Genomic DNA, 20,962 nt, shown 5'->3' with positions numbered 1-20,962 from the left:
AGTGCAGTTATACTCCACACACTCAGCAACAGGGAAACAGCCCTTTAGAATCTTACATATTATTTGCTTTTGTGACTCGCATCAAGAACAACTTTTTTATAACCAACTAACTTCAACCCTTGTCACTCCATGTATGTTTCTTTATCAAATATCATCTGTTATTTGACTAGTGACTTCTTTTCCCTGTAAACCAATGAAAATGCTACATTTGTATGACTTCAACTATAATACCTTTGGAAAAATAAAAATTACAGAGAAAATAAAAAGATTGTTGATGGCCACAGCTTACAAGAAGAGAAAGGAACGAATATTTGGAATACAGAGGACTTTTAGGACAATGGGGTTACTCTGTATGATTCTATAATAGTGAATACAAGCAAGTATACATTTCTCCAAACCCACAAAATGTGTAACACGATGAGGGAACAAAAAGTTAACTCTGAACTTTGGGTGATTATGATGTGCCAATGTCTGTTAATCAATTGTAACAGGTGTGTTACTCCAGTAGAGGATGCTGGTGCTGGAAGAGGCTATGCACGTGTGGAAGAAAAAGTATATCTGTAGTTTTATCTCAATTTTTCTGTCAGTAAATGTTTTCAAATTTTAAGATGTTTACAAAACATAAGATTTATTATATAAACATACTGAAGAGGGATCGTTCTATCTGTAACACCTGACACCTGATCATGCACCAGGCCATCAAAAACAGTCTCAGCACCTTCTGATTATAGAGTTTAAACAAAAACCCACTATGTAGAGGAAAGAGTCAAGATGGCAGAGGAATGGGGGGCCCCTTTTCAACTGGTCCCCTGAATTTAGCTGGGTATCTACCAAACCATTCTGAACACCCAAGAAATCAGCCTAGGATGTAAGATGTATATTTGGATCTCTACACACAGAAAAGTGACTGCTTTTTGCAAAGCAGGATGTGCAGAGTCGTGAATCTGTGGGGAGATATCAGAAGATAAACAGAAGGGGGAGGGAACATCCATAAGCTGGCTTCTAGAAAGTGATAGAACACCAGAGTGCAGAAATGTCCTGTGCTGGGGACCAGGCAAAAGCTCACAGAGCCGTAGCAGCTGGGAAAGGCCTTTAGAGAAGTGCTCAGACAGGATCCAGGAGCTGTGGTGTGTGTGTGTGTAAGCCCATGGCAGCTTGTGGTTTTGGAAGCACAAAGGGCAGTCATACACCTAGGTTCAAGGGATGACCTCTGAGAGAGTCATCATGGGCATACACTGCGGGAGGCTGTGGTTTTCAGTGATGCACACAGAAATGGAGACTGTGTGTCCTGGATGGTTTAGTGAAGACAACAGGCTGCGATTTCTCTGCTCTCAGACTGAGGTTTGGGTGTGCCCATTTTTGCCCTAACCCTCAGAAGAGGTGAGGAAAACCACCGGTTTTCCAAAAGCTCAAAGTCATTTTCCATAGAACCCAGGCACCCAATAGGACAGGCCAACTCTGCCCAAGCAGGGTTGCCTGAGAATCAGTAAGATAAAGATAAAGATAAAGATAAAGATAAAGATATGACCCCTCTCCCAGAAAACAGGCTGGAAGAACAAGAGAAGGACAATTCTAGGGTCCCCGTAAAACTCTAAAACCCCCACACCAGGGGAAAATAGTGTATTGAGCTCCAGACGTCGCCTCATGGCTTGTGTATTTTTCAGATACAACTCTTTTTTTCTTTTTATTCTTTCTCTTATGCTTCTTTTTTTCTTTTCACCTTTTTCTCATTTCAACCAGATGTTTAATATATCAGCTTACATTTCATAGTAGCTTTTTAACTTGTACTTTCACACACCTATATATATTTTAAAGATATATGCTTCACTGTAGTCCTTTTTACCCTATTCAATATTACCTTTATATACAAGTTTTACTTTCCCTGTAATTTGGGGAGGTAGTTTCCTCTAACAGACACAACAAAATACACCTGGAAACAACTGAAATACCTTACTTTGTCCACACTGAGAGATTATACTCCCCTTCCTCTTATCCCCCCTTTTGGGGGTAATTTTTAATTTTTTTAAATCTCTTTTGAAAATTTTATAAATGAACTTTTTGTGCTTCATTTTGGCTTTTTCTTCTTAGCAATATCTTCTGACCACTCCAGATTTTCCTAGGGTGTATTGTGCTTTGGTCGTGGTTGATATATTGGACTCTATACATTACCACAACCATCCTTCAACAGAATGACTAGAAGGAGGAAAACCCAACAAAGAAAAGAACCAGAGACAGTGGCCTCTGCCACGGACCTAATGGAGTGATATAAGCAAGATGTCAGAGATAGACTTCAGGATAGCAGTCATGAAGTCAATAGCTAGGCTCATAAAAAGCAATAGTGACAATGTAGAATCTAAGGACAGAAATGAGATCTAATCAGCCTGAACTTAAAAATGCTGTGAATGAGACACAATTTTAACTGAATACTCTTAACAGCCGGGGTAAATGAGACAGAAGAATGAATTAGGGATCTAGAAGAAAAGCTGCTAGTAAGGAAGGAAGCCTAGGAAAACAGGGATAAACAGTTAGAAGCCCATGAGACCAGACTTAGAGAAATCAAAGATGCCATGAAACATTCCAATGTTAGAATTATTGGGATCCCTGAGTGGGTGGAGAGAGAGAGAGAGAGAGGACAAGAAGGTATAATTGAGCAAATCATAGCTGGGCACTTCCCTAATCTGGGGTAGGAAATAAGCATTCATGTCCAAGAGGTAGAGAGGACCCCTCCCGAGATCAATAACGGCAGACCAACACCCCAGCATATAATAGAAAACTTAGAAATCTTAGAACCAAGGAAGTTATCCTGAGGGAGACTAGAGGAAAGAAATTTCTTTACATATGGAAGGAGGAACATCAGAATAACATCAGACCTGTCCACCGAGACCTGGAAAGCCAGAAAGGTCTGGCAAGCCATATTCAGGGTATTAAATGAGAATAACATGCAGCCAAAGATACTCTATCCAGCAAGGCTGTCATTCAGAACAGAAGGAGAGACAAAGAGCTTCCAGTACTGGCAGAAACTGAAAGAATATGTGACTACCAAGAATTGCAAGAAATTTTAAGGGGAATCTATAAAAGAAGAAAGACCCCAAGAGTAATATAGACCAGAAAGTAATAGAGACAATCTACAGAAACAGGGACTTTACAGGCAGTATGATGGCACTAAATTCATATCTTTCAATAGTTACTCCCAATGTGAATAGCCTAAATGCTCCCATGAAATGGTACCAGGTTTCAGATTGGATAAAAAGATAGGACCCATTCAAATGCTACCAACAAAAGACTCATTTTGAACCTAAAGACACCTCCAGATTGAAAGTGAAGGGATGGAGAAATCTATCATGCAAACAGGCTTCAAAATAAAGCTGGGGTAGCAATTCTTATATCAGACAAATTGGATTTTTAAACCAAAAACTGTAGTAAGAAATGTAAAGGAACACTATATCAAACTTAAAGGGTCTATCCCACAAGAAAATCTAACAATTATAAGTACCTATGCCCCCAACATGAAAGCAGCCATCTACATAAGCCAACTGTTAACCAAAATAATCATATTGATAAGAATACATTAATTGTAAGAGACCCTCACATGCCACTCTCAGCAATAAACAGATCATCTAAGCAGAAAATCAACAAAGAAACAAGAGCTTTGAATGGCACATTGGACCAGATGGACTTCATAGATATATACAGAACATTCCACCCTAAAACAACAGAATACTCATTCTCCTCTAATGCACATGGAACTTTCTCCAGAATAGATCACATACTTGGTCACAAATCAGGTCTCAACACATACCAAAAGATTGAGATTATTCCCTGCATACATTCATACCACAATGCTTTGAAAGTGAAACTCAATCACAAGAAGAAATTTGGAAGGAATTCAAACACTTGGAAGTTAAAGGGCAACCTGCTAAAGAATGAATAGTCAACCAAGAAATTAAAGAAAAACATAAACAATACATTGAAACTAATGAGAATGAAAACACATTGGTTCAAAATCTATGAGATACTTCATAAGCAGTCCTAAGAGGGAAGTACATAGGAATCAAAGCCTCTCTCAAAAAATTAGAAAAATCCCAAATGCACAAGCTAACCTTACACCTAAAGGAGCTGGAGAGAGAACAGCCAATAAAGCCTAAACCAAGCAGGAGAAGAGAAATAATAAAGTTTAGAGCAGAAATCAATGAAATAGAAACCAGAAGAACAGTAGAAGAGATAAAAAAACAAAAAACAGAATCTGGTTCTTTGAAAGAATTAATCAAATTAATAAACCTCTAGTCAGACTTATCCAAAAGAAAAGAGAAAGGACCCAAATTAATAAAATCATGAATGTAAAGGGGAGAGATCAAAACTAGAACCAAGAAAACAGGCACAATTGTTAGAACATATAATGAGCCCACAAATTAAGAAACCTGGAAGAAATGGATTCCTTCCTAGAAACTTATAAGCTAAGACTGAAGCAGGAAGAAATAGGCAATCTGAACAGACCAATAGCCAGCAAGGAAATTGAAGCAGTAATCAAAAACCTCCCCCAAAAACAAGAGTCCAGGGCCAGAGGGCTTTCTGGAGGAATTCTGACAAATATTTAAAGAAGAAATCATACTTATTCTACTGAAGCTGTTCCAAAAAACAGAAATAGAAGGAAAATTTCCAAACTCCTTCTAAGCGGCCACATTACCTTGATCCCAAAACCAGACAAAGACCCCATTCAAAAGGAGAATTACTGTCCAATATCCTTGATGAACATGGATGCGAAAATTCTCACCAAGATACTAGCCAATAGGATCCGACAGTATGTTAATAGGATTATTCACCATGACCAGGTGGGATTTATTCCTGGTATGCAATGGTGGTTCAACATTCACAAGTCAATCAATGTGATAGAATACATTAATAAAATAAAAGACCATATAACCTTCTCAATTGATGCAAAAAATTATTTGACAAAATATAGCATCCTTTTCTGATTAAAACTCTTCAAAGTATAGAGATAGAGGGAACATACCTCAATATAATAAAAGCCATCTATGAAAAACCCACAGCAAATATCATTCTCAATGGGGAAAAACTGAGAGTTTTCCCTTAAGGTCAGGAACATGACAGTGATGCACACTCTCACCACTTTTGTTAAACATAGTACTAGAATTCCTAGCTTCAGCAATCAGACAATAAAAAGAAATAAAAGGGGTTCAAACTGGAAAAGAAGAAATCAAACCCTCTCTCTCTTCACTGATGACATGATTCTTCATATGGAAAACCCAAAAGACTCCATCCGTAAAATTGCTACCACTCATATAGCAATTCAGCTCATGGCAGGATATAAGATCAATGTACATAAACCACTTGCATTTCTTACACTAACAATGAGACTGAAGAAAGAGAAATTAAGGAATTGATCCCATTTACAATCACACCAAAAACCATAAGATAGCCAGGAATAAACCCAACCAAAGATGTAAAGGATCTATACTCTGGAAACTACAGAACACTTATGAAAGAAATTGAGGAAGACAAAGGTATGGAAAAACATTCCATGCTCATGGATTGGAAGGATAAACATTGTTAAAACGTCTTTGCTGCCCAGAGCAATCTACACATTCAATGCAATCCCTATGAAAATGCCATCAGCATTTTTCACAGAGCTAGAACAAAAAATCCTAAAATTTGTATGGAACTGGAAAGCACCCTGAATTGCCAGAGGCATGTGAAAAAGAAAACCAAAGCTGGGGGTATCAAAATGCCTGACTTCAATCTATATTCCAAAGTTGTGAGCATCAAAACAGCATGGTGCTGGCTCAAAAACAGACAGGTCAATGGAACAGAATAAAGAGCCCAGAAGTGGACCCTCAACTCTATGGTCAACTAATCTTTGACAATCAGGGAAGACTATCCAATGGAAAAGACAGCCTTTTCAATAAATGGTCCTGGAAAATTGGACAGCCACATTCAGAAGAATGAAACTGAACCATTCCCTTACACCACACACAAAGATGAACTCAAAATGGGTGAAAGACCTAAATGTGAGAGAGGAATCCATCAAAATCCTGGAGCAGAATGTGGTCAGTAACTTTTTGACCTTGGACACATAAACTTCTTGCAAGATCTGTCTCCAAAGGCAAGGGAAACAAAAGCAAAAATGAACTATTGGGATTTCATCAAGATAGAAACTTCTGTACAACAAAAGAACCAGTGAACAAAACTAAAAGGCAAGGTATAGAATTGGAAAAGATATTTGCAAATGATGTATCAGATAAAGGGATAGCATCCAAGATCTATAAATAACTTCTCAAACTTAACACCCAAAAAACAAACAGTCCAGTTAAGAATTGGGCAGAAGACATGAACAGACACTTCTCCAGGGAAGGCATACAAATGGCAAACAGACACATGAGGAAATGCTCCACATCACTTGTCATCAGGGAAATACAAGTCAAAACCATAATGAGATACAACCTCATCCCAGTCAGAATGGCTAAAGTTAACAAGACAAGGAACAACAAATTTTGGTGGGAATGCAAGCTGGTACAGCTACTCTGGAAAACAGTATGTAGGTTCCTAAAGAAGTAAAAAATAGAGCTACCCTACGATCTAACAATTGCACTACTGGGTATTTATCCCAAAGATACAAATGTAGTGAAAAGAAGGATACATGCCCTCCAATGTTCATAGCAGCAATATCCACAATAACAAAACTGTGGAAGGAGCTGAGATATCCTTCAACAGAAGAATGGATAAAGAGGATGTGATTCATATTTACTATGGAATATTACTCAGCCATCAAGGATGACCACTTACCATTTACATTGACATGGCTGGAATGGAGGGGATTATGCTAAGTGAAGTAATCAATCCGAGAAAGACAATTATCACATGGTTTCACTCATATGTGGAATATACGGAATAGTGCAGAGGATCGTAGGGGGAGAGAGGGAAAATTGAAAGGGAAAAAATCAGAGATGGAGATAAACCATGAGAAACTCTTTTGACTCTGGGAAACAACTGAGGGTTACAGAAGGGGAGGGGTTTAGGGGAAGGGAATAAATGGGCAATGGGCATTAAGGAGGGCATGTGATGTGATGAGAACTGGGTGTAATAAACAACTGATGAATTGTTGACCATTACATCTAAAACCAATGTATCATATGTTGGCTAATTGAATTTAAATAGAAAATAAAAATTTATAAAGCATTAAATGATTTATAAGGCATTTTGGAGGAATAAGGAGAATCTTAAACAATTTTGTGTCCTGGAACTGGTACAAACATGAAGAATTAGACCCACGTGGATTCAAAAGTGACTTCCAGCAGCTGGTGACAGTTTGTGATAAGAATGGAAAAAAGGAAGGGATTTCCACTAAAGTTACTGAATATTGGTGCATCCTGTCCATCACCTATCAGTCAGGCTCTCTCCCCCAAAATACAGGTTCCTTCCCTAGATTATCCATGTCATAAGACCCTTAGTCTGATCTGATTATGTCTTAGTATATGAAATGGTAACATTTTTTGTTTACTTTCATGAACCAAAATCATCTATTACTTGTGAAATCTCAGTTAATTCAGGTTAGATTAATATTAGCTATTTTGTGATACACTAGACTTTCGAAAATTCATCATAATCCAATTGTGGACAGGTGAGGTATATTGTCACACCTTCGCGTGAATTGTTTCTTTTAACTGACAATAACTCTATGTGAAGGTTATTGTTATGTCCAAATTGTAAATGAGGAAACAGAAATGAGGGAGTTCCTGGAAACTGCCCAGATCATGCAGGTAGTAAAAGGTAAGTCTGGGTTTAAATTTTGCTTTTCTCCTTAAACACCATGATGCAGAAGAGAGGATTGGGTGATTTTTCTTCCTAATGAATTCAGCCGTACCCCCTAAAACCTGAGCTAATTGTCTACTGGAGCAGGACAGAGACAAAACACTCCCCAGAGATCTCATGGCACAGCGCTGTATTTAATCTCTGCTTTATGCACCAGCAGAGATACCCTGGGTTGGCTGTGAGTGTGCAGCACCAACTTCACCAAGATCATCAACGGAAAGGCTTTATTGTAAACAGCCTAATGTCTGACTTAATGAGCTGCAGAATACAAAGGAAAATGTTGAAGAATTGAGACTCCCCAGAAGGTGACAAAAATGGACACATGTGATGACCAGGTAGAACACAAATGAAAGAAGTCATTGTCCTAGGCTCCAGTGTGGAGACATAAGGTTTAGAAATAATTTGTGATACTCTATATGTGGTAATACCTTCAAGGCACTTTAGAAAGAAACTCCTAGATGTATGTTTAAACCCTCATAGCTATGGGTGCCTGGGTGGTTCAGCCCATTAAGTATCTGCTTTCAGCTCAGGTCATGATCCCAGGGTCCTGGGCTTTAGCCCTGGAAGGGCTCCCTACTCAGTGGGGAGAATAGGGAATTCTCTCTCTGCCTCTACCCCTGCTGGCACTGTCACTCTCTTAAATGAATAAAGTCTTTTTTAAAAATACAATAAAACCCTCACTGATAATTTAGTAGTTGCATGAGAACTCAGTGAGTGATGAGAACCCAGGACAGATTATATTGTTGATTGTTACATAGATCAATTGTATTTATTGTTACACAGATTATAATGGTATAAAACCTATCAGCTACCAGTCAGTAATTAGTTTCAGCAAGATAGTTATATTCTCTGTGTATAAACATAAATGAAATCCTTGTTTCCCTGAGATGTATTTGAAGGCATCTTTGTGTTTTTAAAGGAAGATGTTCTAACAGGACAAGTTTTTTTTTTTTTTCCAAAACATGTCACATTATTCAATACATATCACAAATATTTAAAACATTGGCTGCAGATTGATAGATTAAATATATTGCAAAATATTTGGATTTGCTCAGTAATTATGCAGGTTTCCAGAGTAGATTCAAATCAGTAGTACATTTATACTAGAAGAGCAGTAACACTCTATGTTTTTCTTCCATGATCCTCCAGATCAAGCCAGTAGACTAAGGCATGGAGCAAGGAAATGAATCTGTCACCACAGATTTCATTCTCCTTGGCTTTTTCTCTGACTCCCAGCATCCTAAACTCCTCATCTCCGTTGTACTTCTGAGTCTTGGGGTGGCCATCACAGGAAATTCCATCCTGGCCCTGCTGATCTGGGGTCATGCTTGCCTCCACACTCCCATGTATTCCTGCTCAGTCAGCTCTCCCTCATGGACCTAATGTTAATCTCCCCACTGTCCCCAAGATGGCTGCCAACTTCTTCTCTGGACATAGGTTTATCTCTCACATTGGCTGTGGAGTCCAAATCTTTCTATACTTGATGCTAGGAGTGGCTGAATGTGTTCTTCTGACTCTCATGGCCTTTGACCACTATTTGGCCATCTGTAGCCCCCTCAGATATCTGGTCATCATGACACCCCAAGTCTGTATGCAAATGGCCACTGGCTCATGGGCTGTGGGTGTGCTCATCTCCTTAATGCACACTATTTATGCAATGCACTTCTCTACTTGTGGCTCCAGAAAAATTCACCATTTCTTCTGTGAGGTAATGGCCCTTCTGAAGCTCTCCTGTGAGGACACTTCAACCTATGAGAAAGTGGTGTTAGTGTCCAGCATTGCTTTCCTTCTTATCCCTTTTGGACTCATCGTGACTTCCTATATCCTCATCTATTTCGCTGTTCTCCACATGAACTCCCCTGAGGGCAAAAACAAAGTTCTAGCTACCTGCTCCTCCCACCTTGGTGTGGTAAGTCTCTACTTTAGTCCAGCCATGATTATCTACACAATTCCACGTTCCTCTCTCCCCTCAGAAGTGGACCAGCATCTCTTTGTGTTTGATGTAATCATTACCCCCATGCTTAATCCCCTCATCTACAGCCTGAGGAACAAGGAGGTGTTGGGGGCTCTGAGGAAGGTTCTGTGGAGAAAGCTGATGTTTAAACAGAAAAGTGATGTCACTTGTTTCTTTAAACACCCAGATTCTTTATTGTTCCCCTAGTTAATGTTAATGAATAAATAAACTCTTTAAAAAAAAACTTTGATTTCCTGGCTTCATTACAGATTCTGCTAGTTTCCCATTACTTATGACTTACCACATTTTTTTCAGGTCTGAAAAAAATATATATTAATAATATGATTACTTACTCTAGAAATTTTCAAAAAATACAGTGAAAGAGGGGGAAAAGCCCATATTCTGACCAACCAGAGGAAAATACTATCAAGTTTGTATATAAAATCTATGAATTACTTTCTATGTGACATATTTTCTTTTTAAATTATTTTTCTTTTAATCTGAAATATAGTTGACATAAAATTATACTAGTTTCAGGTGTACAACACAGTGATTAGACAATTATATACATTACAAAATGCCCACCACAGTAAGTAGGGTTATTGTCTGTCCCCATAGAAAGTTATTGCAATATTATTGACTATATTTCATATGCTGTGCTTTTCATCTTAGTGAGTTATTAGTGTTACAACTAGAAGTTTGTATCTCCTAATCCGCCTTCACCTATGTTGCCTATTCCTCTCCCATCCCCTCTGGCAACCACCATTTTGTTCTCTGTATTTATGAGTTGTACGTTTTTGCTTCACTTTGTTCATTTGTTCTGCTTTCTGAATTCCAAATATCAGCAAAATTACATGGTATTTGTCTTCTCTGTCTGACTTATTCTACTTAGCAAAATACCCTAGGTCCATCTAGGTGGTCAGGGATGGCAAAATTTCATTCTTTTTTATGGCTAATATTGCATTGTGCATATATATACACCACTCTTCTTTGTCCATTCATTTATCAATGAACATTAAAGTTGCTTTTGTATTTTGGATATTGTAAATAATGCTGAAATAAACATAGAAGTGCATATATCTCCCTGAATTGGTGTTTTCATTTTGGGGGAGAAATACCCAGAGCAATGGAATTTACTGGATTATATATGGTAATTCTATTTTTAATTTTTTGAAGAGCCTCTATACTGTTTTCCATAGTAGCTACACCAATTTGCATTCCTACCAATAGTGTAGTTCTTCTTTCTCATCCTCACCAACACTTGTTATTTTTCTTTTTTTATTACCAGCCATTTTGGATGAGGTGAGGTGAAGTGTTATTGCATAGCAGTGTTTTTTTATTTGCATTTCCCTCATGATTAGTGACATTGAGCATCCTCTTATATGTCTGCTGGCCACCTGAATGTCTTCTTCAGAAAAATGTCTTTTCAGATCTTCAGCTTATTTTTTGAACTGGAATTTTTTGGCATTGGGTTGTATGAGTTCTTTACATATCTTTGATATTAACTTCCTATTGAACATATCATTTACAAATATCTTCTCCCATTCAGTGAGTTGGCTTCACTGTGCAAAAGCTTTTTAGTTTGATATAGTCTTAATAGTTTAATTTTGTTTTTGTTTCCCTTGCCCGAGAAGACATATCCAGAAAAATATTGGTAAAGTCAATGTCAAAGAAATTACTGTCTAGGGATCTTTTAAAGGAGTTTTATGGCTCCAGGTCTTAAATTTAGGTCACTAATCCATTTCATTTTGTAGATGATGTAAGAAAATGGGCTAGCTTCAATTAGAGCTTGGAACAATGGTGGAGTGGAAGGACACTGAGCTCACCTGGTCCCATGTGCACAAGATATCATCCATGTACAAGGCAATAAAAGGGAAAGTGACTGAAGACTGATGGAACAAAGTAAACAACTAAATATAGAGAAGAAGCTGCATCTGAAAGATTTAGGAAGGCCAGAAATGGAAGGAGGCTGCCCCTAGGAAGGAGGAGCCTGCACTTGTGGAAAAGGCAGGAAAAGAAATGTGCCCTTGCACCAGGAAGCTCACACAGAGAAGACTAATCCCCATAACGTTTGGCTTTAAAAACCAGAGGGGTTGAAGTCCATGGGTTTGTAAAATCAGTGGGTCATGGAACCTGGAGCTTGAAAAGTCACCCAGCACTGGGTGAGCGGGGAGGGCCAATGAAAGCTGGGTTGCTGCCCTCAAAGAGACACCCAGCTGCAGAGGCAACATAAAATTGGCAGTTTACACAATGCTGGAGGCAAATAGGAGACAGATTGTTCATATTGATTTTGGAGCATATTGAGGGAATTCTTTAAAATGAGGGAAGTTGCAGGTGCCATTTTCCTGCCCTGCCACTCAGCTTAAATACAGAGCAACTTGCAGGAGACAGGGTTACACAAACACCCGTAGCCTCAAAGCAGGGATCAGGGCAAATTTTGTTAAAGGTGCCGTACATGCCATCTAGCCATGCACTACCATCCACCATCATGCCCTCTGCCCAGCTGCTAGGTGCACAACTGTTATCATGTGCAGCCCCAGGGGCAGGACTGAGCCTAGCCACATGCCCTCAACCACTCATGCATGGACCAGACTTCACCCAGGCATCCTTGGGTATTTCACTGAGCCTCATGCTCCCAGCCACACCACACTTCAGGGCAACTGGCATAGGACTAGTGACACAACAAATTTTGCCAACACACTACTGTCCTACTCCCAAGTTATTCATTGGGCATGCCCCTTGAGAGCTGGTCTGCCTGTGTCTCACTAACACCACAGAAGCAAACCAGCCCGTAACAGGCAGAGAATCAGTACAGACAACTGCACCTTTCAGGTGACTGAAAGGAAAAACAACTCAGACAAAAGGTCAGGTCATGAGCAACACACTTCAGGAGCTCTTCTTCATACAATTGCCACATTCAAGAGCAGGAGACATAGCTAACTTCTTAAACATAGACACAGATGCAGAGAGACAAACAAAATGAGACAAGAGAAAATTATTCCAAATGAAAGAACAAGACAAGGCCACAGCCAGCGAGCTAAGCAAAACAGATATAAATAACGTGCCTGATAGGGAATTTAAAGCAATGATCATAAGGATAGTCACTGGATATGAGAAAATGGAAGAAGATATGAGTGAGGCTCTTAACACAGATATGGAATAACACAGCAGATAAAAGGTGCACCAAAAAAAAAAAAAAAGAGAGAGAGAGAGAATGTTTGAGGAAATGAAGAATGGGATAGTAGAAGCAGAGGAATGAGTTAGTGACCTAGAAGACGGACTAATGGAACATAATCAGGCTAAACAAAAGAGAAAAAAGAATCATGCAAAATGAGAATAGACTTAGATTCCATCAAATGTGATAACATTCATATTAGAGGAGTCCAAGAAGAAGAAGAAGGAGGAGGAGGAGGAGAAGGAGGGGGGGTGAGGAGGAGGGGAGAAGAGAGAAAAGGGGACAGAAAATTTATCTGGAAAAATAGTAGCTGAAACTTCCCTAATCTAGGGAAGGAACGGATATCCAGATCTAGAAGGCATAGAGAACTCCCCACAAAATCAATAAAAGAGACCCACACCTAGACACATTGTAATTAAAGTGAAAAAATAGAGTGACTAAAAAAAATGTTAAAGTAGAAAGACAAAAGAAGTCGGCAATGCCCAAGACAAAATAAGGCTAGCAGGAGATTTTTCAACAGAAACTTTAAAAAAGCCATTAGGGAGAGGCATGATATGTTCACAGTGCTGAATGGGAAACTACTACAAAAGTACCCTAATCAAAGCTGTCATTCAGAATAGGAGACATGAAGAGATCCCCCAGAAAAACAAAAACTAAAGGAGTTCATGACCACTAAACCAGATCTGCAAGAAATATTAAAAGGGACTCTTTGGATTACAGAGGAAAGGAGGAGTGAAGATGGTAAAAGAGCAGGGGGACCATGAACTTGTTTTGTCCATTGAACACAGCTAGATAGTTATCAAATCATTCTGAAAACCTAAAAAATCAATTAGAGGTCTGAGAGAACAAAATCTGCAAATCTCTAAGTAGAGAAGTGACCACCTTCTGGAAGGTAGGAGGTGTGTAAGTTCACTTGGGGGAGATACAGCTGTGGATTTGGTGGCAGGGAGAAAGCCTGCTTACTGAGGCTGCGGCAAGGTATTAGAAGCAGCAGAGCACAAAATCTGAACTTTTGGAAGTTCACTACTGTCTGGTATGTTAAAGGTGCTCAGGTGGCAAAGGAGGGGCAGAATCCCAGGAGTGACAGGGTCTGAGGATCCCCTGGGTGGCAGGAGAAATGGGTGATGCCAACATGGTCTAGGCTCCTGGGCAGAGGAACCAGGAAGCCAGGGGAGAGCGATGGGTCTTGGTGCCAGCCTTCTGCTATAAACCGCAAACAGTCGTATGGTCGTGTGCCTGCTTTCCTGGCCTGCAATCTTGGCAAGACCCTTTTCGGGAAGAACAGTGTGGGTCCCCCTCCTTGGAAGTCTCTGGAATTTGGAGTTTTGCAACTTGGTCGCATGCCTGAGATTACAAGGCTCAGACACAGGCAGGGTGAATATAGGAATCAGACGGAAACAAGGGACACAAATAGGGTGATGGGTTGCTATTCTCTGAGGGCTCCCTGAAGAGTAGGGGGCTCAAACTTTCAGCTCTGAGGCTAGAGCAGACAGCAATTTTCATCCCACCCATCAGTGCTGAGAGCATTCAGGGCCAAAACAGTGCCATCTAGTGGAGGCCAGAGCTCCATACAGGGGGCCCTGCCCACACTACACCCTGGAGCTCTTCTTCCAAAGAACAAGTCAGCCTGAGAATCAGTACATCAGGGCCCCCTTTCAGAAATCAGCTTAAACAACTAATTTCCACCAAGTTTATTGATCATAACGTGCTGCACAGCTTCATCTCTAAGGGAAATAGGATCTGCTTCCTTTCTATTTTTATTCTTTTTTTTTTTACTTATTTTTTCATTTATTTTCATATATTTTCCAATATATCTTCTACTGTTATTTTTTTAATTTTATTTTTACATATTACCTTTAACATGTATGTTTTTTCATTTTCATTTTTAATTAATTAATTAACTTTTTAAAAGATTTTATTTGTTTATTTGAGAGAGAGAGCAAAAGCATCGCTGAACAGAGAGCCTGATGCAGGGCTCAATCCCAGGACCCTGGCATCACACCCCGAGCTGAAGGCAGATGCCCAATCGACTGAGCCATCCAGGCAACCCTTTATTTTTTAATTTAAATTCTATTAGTCAACATATAGTACATAGTTTCAGATGTAGTGTTCAATAATTTGTCAGTGGCTTGTAACACCCAGTACTCATCACATCATGTGCCCTCATTAATGCTGATCACCAAATTACCCAATTCCTTACCTACCTCCCCTGCAGCAACCCGGTTTGTTTCTTATACTTAAGGGTCTCTAATAGTTTTTCTCCCTCTCTAAAGACTTCCCATTCAGTTTTCCCTCCCCTACCATATGCATATCCATACCAATACACAGAGTCTTATATTCCACATATAAATGAAACCATATGATAATGTCTTTCTCTGACTGACTTATTTCATAAGTCATTCAGCAAAATACCCTCTGGGTCCATCCATATTGATGTAATTGGTAGGTATTCATTTTTGATGGCTGAGTAATATTTCATTCTATATATACATATACCACGTCTTCTTTATCCATTCGTCTGTTGAAGGACATCTAGGTTCTTTCCACAGCTTGGCTATTGTGGACATTGCTGCTATAAACATTGGGGGGCAGGTGCCCCTCTGGATCACTAAATCTGTATCACTGGGGTAAATACTCAGTAGTGTAATTGCTGGGTCACAGGGTAGCTCTATTTTAACTTTTTAAGGAACCTCCATACCGTTTTCCAGAGCGGCTGTACCAGCTTACATTCCCACCAACAGTGTAAGAGGGTTCCCCTTTCTCTGCATCCTCACCAGCATTTGTTGTTTCCTGTCTCGTTAATTTTAGCCATTCTAGCTGCTGTAAGGTGGTATCTCATTGTGGTTGTGATTAGTGTTTCCCTGATGACAAGTGATGTGGAGCATTTTTTCATGTGTCTGTTGGCCATTTGGATGTTTTCTTTGGAGAGGTGTCTGTTCATGTCTTCTGCCCATTTCTTGACTGAATTGTTTTTTGGTGTTGAGTTTGAGAAGTTCTTCATTGATCTTGCATACTAGCCCTTAATCTGTTATGTGATTATCGAATAGTTTTGTTGACTGTTTCCTTTGCTGTGCAGAAGCCTTTATCTTAATGAAGTCCCAAGAGTTATTTTTGCTTTTGTTTTCCTTGCCATTGAAGACATGTCTAGCAAAGAAGTTACTGTGACTGATGTCAGAGAGGTTACTGACTGTGTTCTCCTCTAGGATTTTGATGGATTCCTGTCTTACATTTAGGTTTGTCACCCATTTTAATTTTGTGTGTGGTGTAAGAGACTGGTCGAGTTTCATTCTTCTGTACATAGCTGTCCAATTTTCCCAACACAATTTATTAAAGAGACTGTCTTTTTTCCATTGGGTATTCTTTCCTGATTGTCAAAGATTAGCTGACTATAGTGTTGATGGTCCATTTATAGGTTCTTTATTCTCTTCCATTGATCTATGTGTCTGTTTTTGTTTCAGTACCATACTATCCAGATGATTAGAGCTTTGTAAGCTATCATGAAGTAAGGCATTGTGATGTCCCCAGTTTTGGTTTTCTTTCTCAAAATTCCTCTGGCTATTTGGGGTCTTTTCTGGTTCCATACAAATTTTAGGATTATTTAGTTCTAGCTCTGTGAAAAATGTTGATGGTATTTTCATAGGGATTGCATTGAATGTGTAGATTGTGCTGGGCAGCATAGATATTTTAACAATGTTTGTTCTTTCAATCTATGAGCACAAAATGTTTTTCCATCTCTTTGTGACTTCCTCAATTTCTTTCATAAGTGTTCTGTAGTTTTTAAAATACAGATCCTTTGCCTCTTTGATTAGGTTTATTCCTAGGTATCTTATGATTTTTGTGCAATTGTAAATGGAGTCAATTCCTTAATTTCTCTTTCTTCAGTCACATTGTTGGTATATAGAAATGTCACTGGTTTTTGTGCATTGATTTTGTATCTGGCCATGTTACTGAATGCTGTATGAGTTCTAGCATTTTTGGGGTGGAATCTTTTGAGTTTTCCACATAAAGTATCATGTCATTGGCAAAGAGAGAGTTTGACTTCTTCTTTGCCGATTTGAAGACATTTTATTTCTTTTTGTTGCCTGACTGCTGAGGCTAGGACTTCTAGTACTGTATCGGACAAAAGTCGTGAGAATGGGCATTCCTGTTGTGTTCCTGACCTTAAGGTAAATGATCTCAGTTTTCCCCCATTGAAAGTGATATTCCTGGGTGCCTAGGTGGCTCAGTTGGTTAAGTGACTGCCTTTGGCTCAGGTCATGAACGTGGTGTCCTGGGAACAAGTCCCACATTGGGCTCTCCCTGCTCTGTGAGGAGCTTGCTTCTCCCTCTCCCTCTGCCTGCTACTCCTTGCTTGTGCTCTCTCTGTGTCAAAAAAATAAGGAAAATTTTTGGAAAAAAAAAGAAAATTATATTCACCGTGGGCTTTTCATAGATGGCTTTTAAGATACTGAGGAATGCTCCCTTTATGCCTACACTTTGAAGAGTTTTAATCAAGAAAGGATGCTGTATTTTGTCAAGCATTTATCAAATGCTTTTCCTGCATCAACTGAGAGGATCATATGGTTCTCGTCCTTTTTTAAATTAATGTATTGTATCACATTGATTGATTTGCAGATGTTGAATGACCCTTGCATCCCAAGAATAAATCCCACCTGGTCATGGTGGATAATCCTTTTAATGTATTGTTGGATCCTATTAGCTAGTATCTTGGTGAGAATTTTTGCATCCATGTTCATCAGGGATTTTGGTCTATAATTCTCCTTTTTGATGGTGTCTTTGTCTGCTTTTGGAATTAGGTAATGTTGGTCTCATAGAAAGAGTTCGGAAGTTTTCCTTCCATTTCTATTTTTTGAAAGAGCTTTAGAAGAATAGGTGAATTCTTTTTTAAATGTTTTGTAGAATTCCCCTGGGAAGACTTCTGGCCCTGTACTCTTGTTTGTTGGGAGATTTTTTTTTTTATTGTGTTGTATTAGTCACCATAAAATACATCTTTAGTTTTTGATGCAGTGTTCCAAGATTCATTGTTTATGTGCAACACCCAGTGCTCTATGCAATACGTGCCCTCTGTTGGGAGATTTTTGATTACTGATTCAATTTCATTGCTCGTTATGGGTCTATTGAGGGTTTTTTTTTTTTCTTCCTGTTTCAGTTTTGGTACTTTTTATGTTTTTAGGAATGTATCCATTTCTTCCAGATTGCCTAATTTGTTGGCATATAATTGCTCATAATGTTATCTTATATTTGTTTGTATTTCTTCAGTGTTGGTTGTGATCTCTTGCACTCATAATTTTATTTATTTTCTCTTCTTTTTGATAAGTCTGGCTATTCCTTCAAAGAACCAGCTCCTAGTTTCACTTATCTGTTCTGGTTTTTAATTTTGTATCATTTATTTCTGCTCTGATGTTTATTTGCCTTCTCCTGATGGATTTAGGCTTTGCTTTTGTTTCTCAAGCTCCTTTAGGTGTAAGGTTAGGTTGTGTATTTGAGTCTTTCCTTGCTTCTTGAGGAAAATCTGTATTGCTAAATACTTCCCTCTTAAGACTGCCTTTACTGCATCCCAAAGGTTTAGTGTTACTTTCGTTCTCATTTGCTCCCATGTGTTTCTTCTTAATCTCTTGGTTAACTCATTCTTTCTTTAGTAGTAGAAACTCCATGTAGTTGTAGTCCTTCCACTTTTTTTCTTGTGGTTGGCTTCATTTTATAGCATTGTGGTCTGAATCTATGCATGGTATGATCTCAATCATTTTGTAACTGCTGAGACCCGATTTGTGACTATGTGACTAATTCCGGAAAATGTTCCATGCGCTGCTTTGGGATGAAATGCTCTGTGTGTATATGTTAAGTCCATCAGGTCCAGTGTGTCATTCAAAGTCCTTGTTTCCCTGTTGATCTGCTTAGATGATCTGTCCATTGCTTTGAGTGGAGTGTTAGAATCCCCTACTATTAAGTATTATTATCAATGTGTTTCTCCAATTTTGTTATTAATTGGTTTGTATAATTGGCTGCTCCCACATTAGAGGCATAAATATTACAATTGTTAGAGCTTTTTGGATAGACCCCTTTATTACCCTATAATGTCCATCTCCATCTTGCAATACAAGAGAAGTCTTTGGTTTAAAATCGAGTTTGTCTGATTTTGTCTGATAAAAGGACAGCCACTCCAGCTTTTCTTTGATGTCCATTAGCACGACAATTGTTTTCCACCCCCTCACTTTCAAGGTGATGATGTCTTTGGGTCTAAAACAAGCCCTTTGTAAGCAGCGAATCAATAAGTTTTGGTGGTTGTTGTTTTTAATCCATTCTGATACCCTATGCCCTTTGAGTGCATTTAGTCCATTTACATTCAGCATATTTATTGATAGATAAGAATTAAGTGCCATTGTAATCCTTGTAAATTTGCTGGTACTTTAGATTGTTTCTTTCTAGTCTTTGTTGCCTTTAGTCTCTATTTCTGCTCAGGGTCTCCTTTCACATTTCTTGTAGGGCTGGTTTAGTGTTTACAAATTCCTTCAGTTTTTGTCGGTCTGGGAAATACTTTCTCTCTCCTTCTATTCTGAATGAAAGTCTTGCTGGGTAAAGTATTCTTGGCTGCATATTTTCCCCATTCAGCACGTTGGTTATTTCCTGCCACTCTCTCTTCAAGTTTCAGTGGACAGTTCTGTTGCTTTTGTTTCTACACTCATTGGCTAAGTCCCTTTTGTCCTTAGCTGTTTTCAGAATTCTCTATCTTTGTATTTTGCATGTTTCACTGTACATCATGTCCACCTGTTTTTCTTGACTTTAAAGGGAGGTCTCTGTGCCCCCTTGGACTTGAATGCCAATGTCCTTCCCCAAATTAGAGAAGTTCTCAGCTATAATTTGTGCAAATAAACCTTCTGCCCCTTTTCCCCACTCTTCTTCTGGGACTATGGTATAGAGATTATTGTGTTTTACGGAATTGTTGAGTTCCCTAAGTCTACCTTAGTTATCTAATACTTTTCTTTCCCTCTTCTTTTCGGCTTCCTTATTTTTCATAATTTTTTTCCTCTATATTACTTATTCTCTGTGCTGCTTCTTCAATTCCCATACTGATTTTTTTTTTTTTTTCTTTCCAGGTATAACTTTTTTTTTTTTTCAACCTGACTAGTTTTTAGGTCTTTTATCTCTGCAGCTAAGTTTACTCTGGTGTCTTCTATGCTTTTTAAAGCCCAGTTCGTAGTCTTACGACTGTCGTTCTACACTCTTGTTCAGGTTTTATCTGTTTTGAGCAAGTCCCTTGCTGTGATTTCTTCTTGACTTCCTTTCAGGGTGAATTCCTCCATCTTGTCATTTTGGCTAAATTTCTGTCTTTGTGTGTTTCTTTGAAAGCTTGTTATGGTTCCTGCACCTGAGTGTAATGCTGTATTAAAAAGGGGTCATACACTGTCCAGTGCCTGGCATTTCAGGAAGTGTTTCTGGTGTTTGCTGTGTGCACTCTGCGCCTGTGTGGCTGCTCCTTTCCCCAGATCAGTTCTGAAGATTCCTTCTTGTTTGCAATGGGGAGTGTTTATCTAGGTGTGCTTGGTTTTGTTTGTGAAAATAAACCTGGGAAAAAAGAAAAGAAGAAAAGAAGCCTAACACCCCCTTCCCCCCACAAAAGTCCGACTGTTTTGGTGGCAAGGGGGAGTTTGTACCACCCCAGCACCACAGTTCTCCCACATTTTATCTTTGGCACACGGCTGAGATTTAAAACTCCAAATCTTAAAGGACCCGAAACCCCATGGACCCATTCCCCTTCCAGAGTAGAGCCTTGTCACTCTGTCTGGTGTCCTTTGTCCCAGAAAAATAGCCCCATGCCTGCTCAGTGTGCAGGATCTACACTGTAGAAACAAAAAGCAGAGGTGCCTGGTGGTTCACTCCGTTCAGTGGCTGAGGTCATGATCTCAGGGTCCTGGGATCAAGCCTGGCATTGGGCTCCCTGTACAGCAGGGAGTCTGCTTGTCCCTCTGCCTCTACCCCTCCCCCCTGCTCATGCATGCTCTTGAACA

The 20,962-nt window shown here is 39.2% G+C and overlaps 1 protein-coding gene across 1 annotated transcript; it reads left to right on the top strand.

The window, feature by feature from the left end:
- The first annotated feature begins 8,895 nt into the window (after positions 1-8,895).
- LOC116861476 (olfactory receptor 56-like) lies at positions 8,896-9,988 on the top strand. The gene is given in 3 exon segments (XM_032848096.1): positions 8,896-9,175; positions 9,178-9,219; positions 9,222-9,988. Coding segments are annotated over 3 exon segments (987 nt in total). The 5' UTR covers positions 8,896-8,997.
- Positions 9,989-20,962: the final 10,974 nt, after the last annotated feature.

The sequence above is a fragment of the Lontra canadensis genome, unplaced genomic scaffold, assembly GCF_010015895.1.
Source record: "Lontra canadensis isolate GAN:19392208 unplaced genomic scaffold, GSC_riverotter_1.0 scaffold199, whole genome shotgun sequence".
Lineage (NCBI taxonomy): Eukaryota > Metazoa > Chordata > Mammalia > Carnivora > Mustelidae > Lontra > Lontra canadensis.
The sequence above is the reverse complement of the archived record's forward strand: the minus strand, read 5'-3'. Positions and strand labels throughout refer to the sequence as shown.